We start from the raw sequence: 9,994 nt of genomic DNA, 5'->3' as shown, positions 1-9,994 counted from the left end.
TTGGACTGTAGGGGGCGCTCCAGTATAGAATAATGGCGCTCCTCCAACCTGCAGCATTACGTTGCAGGAAAATGCTGGCAAAGCCACTTTAAATACGTTCTAGGAGCAATAAGACGGCCTGATTAATCATTTATAGATATAAATGGGGAGGTTGTTGCTACTCAGAGCTTGGGGAACAGTGACTTTGGCTTCTAGATGAGGACAATAAATGTGTAAACTGCATTAATCAGCATAAATTAAGACCCTAAAAAGTTACAAGGGGGGGGGGGGGGGGGGGGGTTATAACGTTATTCATGTGGGTCAATCCGAGGTGACACACTCCTGTTGTCAATCAGCCAATTAGACCCGAAAGCGGTGGGAAGTGTTAAATGGGTGCATGAAGACTTTGTTCCGGTTTCATGGCTCCAGGATGGACGGGTTCCTGTCCACGTTCCCCCCGTACAGTGCCTGCGGCGCCCCGCCGGGCCAGGACAGCTCGGTCTGGGTAAAGAGGCAGGGCTGCTTCATCACCCCCCAGGGTCTCAGCTACCTGGAGCTGTGCAAGGCCATCATATCCCAGGTCAACCCCGGCCTGCCCCCTCCCATCAAGAGGGCGCTCACCAGAGAGTGCGGCGTGCAGGTGAACGCCAAAGTGGATAAAGTGATCCAGTGTTCCCTGGGGCCCAAGACGCTCTGGTGCCTGGAGGGCGAGCACCGTGCGCAAACGCCCGATCTTCACAGCACTCCGCCGGTGAGCAACCTGCGATTCCCGAGGCCGGTTTCCATCTACTCACCGGTGTTTGACCGCAGGATCTATCCGAAGAAGCTCAGCGACGACACCGGGAGCGAAGGAGAGGCCGAGGACGCCCGGAGGCGCGTCGGGGAGGTCGAGAGGTTTGAAAGAGGCGAGGACGCGGAGAAGGATTCACTGGCTGCCGGCCGCCGCTCCAGTAAAGGCTCCAGCTTTCAGGTAGGCTGGGGAAATATCCTGAAGGATCCAGGTTATTCCCTGAAATAATGGAGACTCCAGCACTGATATTAGATGTAGGTTGGTCCCAGCTAACCCTAACCCATCTGGGATGCTTGAAAACGGCAACTGCGATTAGAAACGGGCCGTTCGGCCCAGAGCCGCTTATGAAGACATTTGAATATGCAGCTGGGCCCACGGACAGATGTCCACTGCACATCTGTCCCAGGCAGAGGGATCCTTCAGGTGTCCTTGGGGTTTTCTTCCTCCCTCAACAGGGTTTAAAGCCAAGAGGGGTTAGAATTGTGCAGCTTTCAAAGCCCCCTGAGGTGATGTGACTTTGGGCTTGAGACGAACTTGGCTTGAGCGTAGGTTCTATTCAGGTCCGGCGTAATCGATGGGATTGGGCACAAAAGGAAGCCCTAACGCTGATGTCTTTTGTAGTTCCTGGAGCAGAGGTACGGCTTCTTCCACTGCAAGAAGTGCAACATCCGGTGGGAGAGTGCCTACGTCTGGTGCATCTCTGGAACCAGCAAGGTCTGCGTCCTGCTCGCTGTGCTCCCAAAGCTGCTGCGTCCCTGATTCTGCCTTTATGCGTCTGTTTTTAATGACCCATTAGGTGTACTACAAGCAGCTCTGCCGGAGGTGTCAGCTGGGCTTTAATCCCTACAGAGTGGAATCCATCCTCTGTAAGGTGCGTTTAACCTTGATTCTCCAGCAGTAACGCTCACTGCCGACTTTCATGGTGAAGAACCGACCCTGACACTTGATCTATGGTCTCATCTTGGCAACGCTCAGGGTTGTTTGCAGACTTGCTGCAGCTGCGAGAAGAAGCAGAGGCACATCAACATGAAGAGGCCTCACCGCCAGGACCTGTGCTCCCGCTGCAGAGGCATGGCGCTGTCCTGTGACGCCACCTACAGCTTCAAGTACATCGTGTGAGTCGCCCGCCAGCCATCGTCCCTGGAGCCCACTCAGATCTTCCTTCCCCTGCCAGCGAGTCAGCAGATCTCTGGTTTTTATAATTAGCAGCTACTCAAAAAGCAGATTAGTCGTCCCATCTGTCCGGTGCTTCAGTGAACATGAGAAAATATTTTTGTAAGAAGAAATTAAGTGAAATAAAGTGTTGCATCTCAAATGTCGATGTCTTTGTAACGCGCTGAGGCTTATTTTAGTTTTGTAGGGAGAAAGTTTAAGCTGTTGAGTAAAGAAAAGTCATGAAAAATGCAGCATTTCCCATTTTTAATTTGACACCGACTTACAGAGCAATGACTCGGAAGGACTTCACAAAGGCTGTAAAACTATTTACACAGTGGAACAAAACTCTTAAACCTTAAAAAATGTGCAACTTCTTGTTCGGCATGCACACGTTCTCCCACACAAAACGCCCACGTGAGCTCAAAGCTCCCTTTTGTACCTCAAACGTATCTTTAAGATAAAGCAAAATGTTCTTAATAAATAGGTTGAACACTCATCCAGAAAATGCATGCATGGCAGTTTAATTTGACAACAAAAATATATTTAAAAAACCGTAACGACGTCTGATCCGATAATTACTGGAAAAGAAAAGGAGGGAGAGTCACGAACTAATGACAGGAAGCGTTCAACACCAGAAGTAGCACAAGTCTTGGTTTTAAACATCAACAGTACTGCTGAATGTCAGCAGGGTAAACACACACACACACACACACACACACACACACACACAGGTTACGATGGTTGTGTGTCCATTCCTAGAAACAGTGTAGACGGACAGTGTAGACATGCACGACCCTCCCAGCCTGTGAGCACAATAGGTCAACGTGTAGGATAGTGAGGAATATAGTGTAACACTCACTACTGAAGCTGCTACTATTCACAGGAGTGCACGTCATGTTCTGAACAAGAGGAGACCAGCTGGTTGTGAGGCGTCTCCCCTGGGGAACCGGGTCCCTCTGCATAGGTCCGGGATCAGGAGGGGGCACGAGTACAGCAGAGCGCATTCAAGTGGGTCATGCATTGCACAATTTTCCCCAAAAGAGGCCTTAAAACAACAGCTAGAGCAAAAGAGAAACGTTCATCCAGCTTTGGGCTCTTCCTTCCTTCCTTCTTTCCTTCCTTGCTTCCTTCCTCTCTGAGTGACGAGCCTCTTCACTTTTTAAAGACCATATCAAATCTAAACTTAGTGCAACAGTACAAATTGTGCCAGTGAGGTCTGGCAGTCTCACAGGCAGTTTCACAAGGTCCAGCAGTCTTTGTTCATCTTGGAGGAGGCAGCATGGGTTCCTCTGGGGAAGAACCTTCCAACGTGAAAGCCTTTTTGTTCATCTTGGAGGAGGCAGCATCGGTTCCTCTGGGGAAGAACCTTCCAACGTGAAAGCCTTTTTGTTCATCTTGGAGGAGGCAGCATCGGTTCCTCTGGGGAAGAACCTTCCAACGTGAAAGCCTTCGCCCATCCTCGAATGAGCCACCGATGCTGATCACCGACCATCAAGCAGGACTTAAACTGAGAGCACTGTGCTCAGACAAAAACCACATCAGGTCTTGTGTCAGCAGGCAGGAATATGCAGGTTACATCCCATAATAGTCTGGAATGTTGTCTTCTCTTCTCGGCATCCCACAGATCATCTCAGCAATCGTGGGTTTCAGCCATGGTTGTTTCCAGAGGTCCTCAGTGCCCGCTCAGGTCTGGACATCTGATCCCTTCTCCGTATTCAGGAGCCCCCCTACGCTCAGCAGGGGCAGGGCAGCGTGGCCCATCTTCCCCAGGTAGTGGGTCAAGGGTGCAGCAGCACCACTAAGGGTGCAACAACAGCCCCATGCCCAAGTCTCTTCTGGGGCAGCGGGACAGGGCGAGGAAGGACGGGGAGTGAGGACAGAGGAGGGTGGGGCAGGACTGCGGATCAGGACTGCAGCATGTTCAGGGAGAACGGCCGCCGGGCCTGGATGCTCATATGGTGACCGGGGGAAATGAGGAAGATGGGAACCCCGAGGGCGGGTGGGCGGGGCACCCGGGTCAGAGTGAGCCAGCAGGGTGGGCTGTGATGCTACAGTCTGCAGGACGTTGGCTGAGACTGGACACGTGCTGCTGTGCAAATGGAAAAGTGGGGAAGGACCTCGACAGGGACAGGAACCCCTCTCATCATGACTCCTCCTGGGTGCTCGTGTGCACGGGACTGAGTCTGGAGTTGTTGTGCAGCAGTGAGAGGAGAACAAGTCTGGAGGTCTGGGAAAATCAACCAGAACCGTGTTGGAGTCTACAGTGGAAGAGGGGAGCAGAGAAAGGCCTGAGTCCTGCTCTAAAGGTTCTGGTTCTGCTGACGGGGAAGGCAGTATGTGGGCAGCCACCCGGAGCTGTGCAGCCGGGGCAGCAGACACACGGGGGGCGGGAGGGGCCACGTGTGTGGGTGTTGGTCCTCGTCTGTGAGGACAGCCGTGGTTGGCGCTGGTGGCGTTGGGAGGGTCGCTGGTTGAGATGATGGGTGGGACAGAGGTGGGGAAGGAGGGGGCAGGGGGCTCCTGACTTCCTGTCAGAGACTGGTCCCGGAGGCGCTGGAGTCGGGGAGGTAAGTTGTGACCACCCGGTACCCCTGAGCGTGGCGGATCATGTCGCGGATCTCCCCGTTGAGCTCCAGGAGCTTGGAGCAGATCAGGCTGAGGTCTTGGCGGGAACCGACCAGAGCGATGGTGCCTGTCTGACCCAGCGTCTGATGGCGGAAGTAGATGTTCAGCAGCGTCTGGACCTCGCTCTCTGAGCTGCCTCCAAACACTCCGCAGGGCCACCGCCTCCTGGGGTAGTGTGAAAGGAATAAAGGAGGACGGGACATGAATACGTTTCCAGCGGTCCCACCTAACATATGCAGACTTTAGCGTGTGGAGCATCAGAACTGCTGACTCACCGGAACTCCTGGATGTAGCGCACCGCTTTGGTGAGCTCGTGACTCCTGAGGCACTCCAGGATGGACTGCACAGCGGCCTCGGAGCTGGAGAAGCTGGGCACGACCGTGGCAGCAGCCTGCGCATGGCGAGGCATGTGTTCCAGGTCGGAGGCGATGGCCGTCTCAGCTACCTGGAGGCTGCTCCTCAGCTCAGAGAGCTCCAGAGACATGTTGAGAAGCTGCAGGGGGAGAGGGAGCACGATGCCAATCAAATGTGACGGATTAATCAATATGGAGGCCAAAAGGGTCCAATGGTTCTCAGATCAGTGGCAGGAACACACCACAATGGAGAGCGTTACATGGTCACACAAAATCAATATATGACTGATATATATATATATATATATATATATGAAAATCCGAGCAGCGCCGTGTCACCTCGGGAACGGAGCTGACGGCATGAACCTGTCCGATGAGCGAGCAGTAGGACTGGAAGAGGAGGAGGATCTGGAAATGCAGCTTGTAAAGCCTCTGGCACAGCTCCAGTTGCTAGGAGACATGAAACAGCACCGAAGGGTTCAGCTGCAGGTAACAGGCACAGGCCGACCCTGACCTTCATCAGAGAACACGCAACATGCCGCACGCACGCACAACTCACACGCACGCACGCACGCACAACTCACACGCACGCACAACTCACACACGCACGCACGCACAACTCACACACGCACGCACGCACAACTCACACACGCACGCACACACACACACACGCACGCACGCACGCACAACTCACACACGCACGCACGCACAACTCACACACGCACGCACGCACAACTCACACACGCACGCACGCACAACTCACACACGCACGCACGCACAACTCACACACGCACGCACACACACGCACGCACGCACAACATGCCGCACGCACGCACAACTCACACACACACGCACACACGCACGCACGCACAACTCACACACACACGCACACACGCACGCACGCACAACTCACACGCACACACGCACGCACGCACAACTCACACACACACGCACACACACACACTCACACAGGAGGCCAGTGAAAAGAACTGATGAGAGAACTTACAGCCAGAGATTCCATTTGCTAGCGAGAGCATGTTAGGGCGTCAGAGGAGTGAGAAGAAGACAAAGTGTCAGTCAAACACATGCACACCAGGAAAGAGCCTAACAGTTAGTCAAGAGTGTAGAAACCCGACACATTTAAAGATTTTGGACTATTTTTTGCAGTCACCTAATATCACACAGCAAAGATGCTAATTGACCAATCAATCATCATTCTAGGTCAAAATACTCAGTATTGATTATTGATATTCTGTAGATCTGTACCTTTTCCTCGGAGTCTCCTGGTTGGCAGGTAACCACAGATTCACCAGGACACCTGGGAAAAGTGTCTTTGCAGTTCTTGAACCACTAAAGAAAAACATGGCAGTGAGGAAGAGCGAGCGGTTCTTTTCTATGAAGAGAGAGAACGTAGGAGCAGCTTACAGATAAAGCAGCCTCCTCTCTGCTGTTGTACGTGTCCAAATACTCCTGCAGCTCCAGAGCGCTGAACTTAACCTTTTCAAGGAGGCCGTATGACATGATCTGGGGAAAAACCGTCCGGACAGGAAGATGGCCGGAGGTGAGAACAGAGCTCCGATGAGCCACTCATTCACTCCAGCACTCCTTACTCACTGTATCGGCATCGACGTAGATGGTGGGACAATCCGAGCACGTGGTCAGCATCTGTGAGGACCGCAGGAACTTGGACCCGATTCCTCTCAAGCCCTCCCCGAGGTAAGTGGCAACATCAGTTGTCAGGAGGCAGAATTTACCCTGGATGTTCTAGAAAAGACATTTGGAGAATCATTTGTATGTTGCAGCCTGATCCAGACGTTGTTCGTCAGAAGTGGTCGATTGTCTTTTGTCACCTTAAACAGAGAGGAAAAGACGTGAAAGGTGTGCACGGCGCAGGACCCGTCGGAGTCGGTCACCAGCTGGTTGATGTGAGACTGCCAGGCCTCTTCTGCATCGTCACACACTGCAGGCTGGAAGGCCGCCAGGATGGCAGAGAAGAAGGGAGAGGGGGGCGGTGGAAACCCGAGATCTTCCAAGTCATCGACATCATCACGTAGGCTGGAAATCACAACGGCAAAACAGTCGGAAAAGCCAGTCTGTTGTGGGAAATGCTGTATTTCCAGAATCAGGATCCAACAAAAAGGTGACCAAAGTAATGAAGCCCTAACCCCAGCCCAACCCTAACTAACCCTAACCTAACCTAACCCTAACTAACCCTCTAACCCTAACTAACCCTCTAACCCTAACCTAACCCTAACTAACCCTAACCTAACCCTAACTAACCCGAACCTAACTAACCCTCTAACCCTAACCCTAACTAACCCTCTAACCCTAACTAACCCGAACCTAACTAACCCTCTAACCCTAACCCTAACTAACCCTAACTAACCCTAACCCTAACTAACCCTCTAACCCTAACCTAACTAACCCTAACTAACCCTCTAACCCTAACCTAACTAACCCTAACCCTAACTAACCCTCTAACCCTAACTAACCCTAACCCAGCAACACACCCTCACGCTCACCTGGGTAGACAGTTTGGGTCGAGAAAGTCCAGGGGGGGCTGGTAGTAGTTGAGGTGGAGGCTGGTGTCCAAACTGGGCAGCTGCTGACCGGGCAAATCCAGAGTGAAGCTGTCGCCGCCGTCGGAGCCCTGAGGCAGCTCGGTGACGCTGGGCGACAGCTCCTCGTCCTGGGGCTGCGTGTCCTCGTCCTCACCACACGCCCCCTGCTGGCCAGGGGAGAGAGCACGCCAACATCAGCACCACGGCTAGCAACATGCTAACGTCACCTCTGATCCTCCTTCAGGCAGAGTGCTGTACTGGTGTACTGGTGTACTGTACTGGTGTACTGTACTGGTGTACTGGTGTACTGGTGTACTGGTATACTGTACTGGTATACTGACTGGTGTACTGGTATTCTGACTGTTATTCTGGTATTCTGACTGGTGTACTGGTATTCTGACTGTTATTCTGGTATTCTGACTGGTGTACTGGTATTCTGACTGGTGTACTGGTATTCTGACTGGTGTACTGGTATTCCGACTGGTGTACTGGTATTCTGACTGGTGTACTGGTATTCCGACTGTTATTCTGGTATTCTGACTGGTGTACTGGTATTCTGACTGGTGTACTGGTATTCTGACTGGTGTACTGGTATTCCGACTGGTGTACTGGTATTCTGACTGGTGTACTGGTATTCCGACTGGTGTACTGGTATTCTGACTGGTGTACTGGTATACTGTACTGGTGTACTGGTATACTGTACTGGTATACTGACTGGTGTACTGGTATACTGTACTGGTGTACTGGTATACTGACTGGTGTACTGGTATTCTGACTGGTGTACTGGTATTCCGACTGGTGTACTGGTATACTGTACTGGTATACTGACTGGTGTACTGGTATTCTGACTGGTGTACTGGTATTCCGACTGGTGTACTGGTATACTGTACTGGTATTCTGACTGGTGTACTGGTATACTGTACTGGTATTCTGACTGGTGTTCTGGTATTCCGACTGGTATACTGTACTGGTATTCTGACTGGTGTTCTGGTATTCCGACTGGTGTACTGGTATACTGTACTGGTATTCTGACTGGTGTACTGGTATTCCGACTGGTGTACTGGTATTCTGACTGGTGTACTGGTATTCCGACTGGTGTACTGGTATTCTGACTGGTGTACTGGTATTCCGACTGGTGTACTGGTATTCTGACTGGTGTACTGGTATTCCGACTGGTGTACTGGTATACTGTACTGGTGTACTGGTATACTGTACTGGTATACTGACTGGTGTACTGGTATACTGTACTGGTGTACTGGTATACTGTACTGGTATACTGACTGGTGTACTGGTATTCTGACTGGTGTACTGGTATTCCGACTGGTGTACTGGTATACTGTACTGGTATACTGACTGGTGTACTGGTATTCTGACTGGTGTACTGGTATTCCGACTGGTGTACTGGTATACTGTACTGGTATACTGACTGGTGTACTGGTATTCTGACTGGTATTCTGGTATTCTGACTGGTGTTCTGGTATTCCCAGTCCAGAAGGCCTGCCATTCCTTACATGAAGAACACTCCGACCACCATGGAGGGCTCCCTGCCCTGGTGTGGGGGCACTGATGGACTGTGGGTCAGCAGAAGTGTCATAGGAAGTGAACAAGGAATCGATGTGATTGGTCTCCTCTGATGGTGACGGATTAGTCTAGAACAACAAGACAAACCAGGAGTTCTTGGATATTGTGTGTTTAAATGTGTGGATGCTGCTATGTTCCGACAGCTATGGCTACGCACAAGCTGGGAATGAGACAGGCTCTGGCTGGTTGAAGACTCCTCTTCCTCTGAGGACTCATCTGAATCATGGGGGTCCTCATGACCCAAACTGGGGGTGCTTCCTGAGTGCTGGCTCTCCTCCAACAGGTCGCCCAGCTCGGTGCTGTCCAGAGAACGCCGACGCACACCCCAGTTAAAGTTATCCATGGTTTCACCCTAATGAAACACATACAGGATATGAAGCAACAGGAGCAGCAAATCCTCTGATGACATCATCTAAAGTGCCTGCTGGAATGATGCAGACCAGGTTGGTACTTAGGGAAAGAAATTCTATAAATGTTATTTTCCTTTTTGAAAAAGAATCAGCATCGAGAAACCTTACGGTTATTTTTTTTAATCTCTTTGACAAATATTTGAAAAGTGCAGTTCTGCAAGCAAGCTGAAGCAGAATGGACCTTTATGGACCGAGAGGCGCCCACGCAGCAGCGTACAGAACCTCCTGTAAAGGTGAGCAGCCTTACCTGGAGCTCCTGGGCAGTGGGGGGGAAAGAGACACACAGTTAGAAACACAATATACTGATGTGAAGGCAGAAGTTAGAGTGCAAAGGTCATTGTGGTTTTAAACCAAGCACTAGTAATGAGTCACACCTCTCCATCTTCCAGTTCCACGTCCAGGAAGTCAAAATCCCGGAAAACCCGGAACTGCTGCTCACTGGCAGTGTCGTCCAGCGTATCCTCTCTGGTTCCACCCTCCTCTGATGACACACCACTTTCTCTGACCTCCATCAAATCCAAATCACCACAGGATGAGAAG

The 9,994-nt window shown here is 51.5% G+C and overlaps 2 protein-coding genes across 10 annotated transcripts in view; one reads left to right on the top strand and one right to left on the bottom strand.

Annotated features, from left to right (window-relative positions):
• The first annotated feature begins 365 nt into the window (after positions 1-365).
• LOC115252594 (zygote arrest protein 1-like) lies at positions 366-2,084 on the top strand. The gene is made up of 4 exons (XM_029848004.1): positions 366-949; positions 1,391-1,483; positions 1,566-1,640; positions 1,745-2,084. The coding sequence occupies exons 1-4, from the start codon at positions 377-379 to the stop codon at positions 1,886-1,888; spliced, it is 885 nt and encodes a 294-aa protein (XP_029703864.1). The 5' UTR covers positions 366-376; the 3' UTR covers positions 1,889-2,084.
• Positions 2,085-2,171: 87 nt separating this feature from the next.
• The window catches only part of LOC101072372 (protein furry homolog), a 38,935-nt gene continuing 31,112 nt past the window's right edge, over positions 2,172-9,994 (bottom strand). For 5 of the 9 annotated variants that reach the window (XM_029847999.1, XM_029847993.1, XM_029847995.1 and 2 more), the window contains exons 55-67: positions 9,829-9,994; positions 9,702-9,710; positions 9,202-9,396; positions 8,975-9,112; positions 7,425-7,630; positions 6,753-6,957; positions 6,517-6,666; positions 6,328-6,426; positions 6,169-6,252; positions 5,909-5,926; positions 5,242-5,352; positions 4,825-5,042; positions 2,172-4,714 (exon numbers count right to left, since the gene is read on the bottom strand). The exon at positions 9,829-9,994 is cut by the window's right edge and continues 5 nt beyond it. In XM_029847999.1, coding sequence (XP_029703859.1) covers positions 4,456-4,714; positions 4,825-5,042; positions 5,242-5,352; positions 5,909-5,926; positions 6,169-6,252; positions 6,328-6,426; positions 6,517-6,666; positions 6,753-6,957; positions 7,425-7,630; positions 8,975-9,112; positions 9,202-9,396; positions 9,702-9,710; positions 9,829-9,994 — 1,858 coding nt within the window. In that variant the 3' untranslated portion in view covers positions 2,172-4,455. The remainder of the gene's footprint in view (positions 4,715-4,824; positions 5,043-5,241; positions 5,353-5,908; positions 5,927-6,168; positions 6,253-6,327; positions 6,427-6,516; positions 6,667-6,752; positions 6,958-7,424; positions 7,631-8,974; positions 9,113-9,201; positions 9,397-9,701; positions 9,711-9,828) is intronic. The other 4 variants (XM_029847996.1, XM_029848000.1, XR_003890927.1 and 1 more) reach the window with 3 other exon arrangements.

The sequence above is a fragment of the Takifugu rubripes genome, chromosome 15 (assembly GCF_901000725.2).
Source record: "Takifugu rubripes chromosome 15, fTakRub1.2, whole genome shotgun sequence".
NCBI classification, from domain to species: domain Eukaryota; kingdom Metazoa; phylum Chordata; class Actinopteri; order Tetraodontiformes; family Tetraodontidae; genus Takifugu; species Takifugu rubripes.
The sequence above is the reverse complement of the archived record's forward strand: the minus strand, read 5'-3'. Positions and strand labels throughout refer to the sequence as shown.

Bases quoted from the DNA above. Each gene is read 5' to 3' on its own strand.
- LOC115252594 (XM_029848004.1), top strand. From the start codon at position 377: ATGAAGACTTTGTTCCGGTTTCATGGCTCCAGGATGGACGGGTTCCTG. The intron at 950-1,390 runs GTAGGCTGGGGA...TGTCTTTTGTAG, and splicing joins GTAAAGGCTCCAGCTTTCAG to TTCCTGGAGCAGAGGTACGG. The intron at 1,484-1,565 runs GTCTGCGTCCTG...ATGACCCATTAG, and splicing joins GCATCTCTGGAACCAGCAAG to GTGTACTACAAGCAGCTCTG.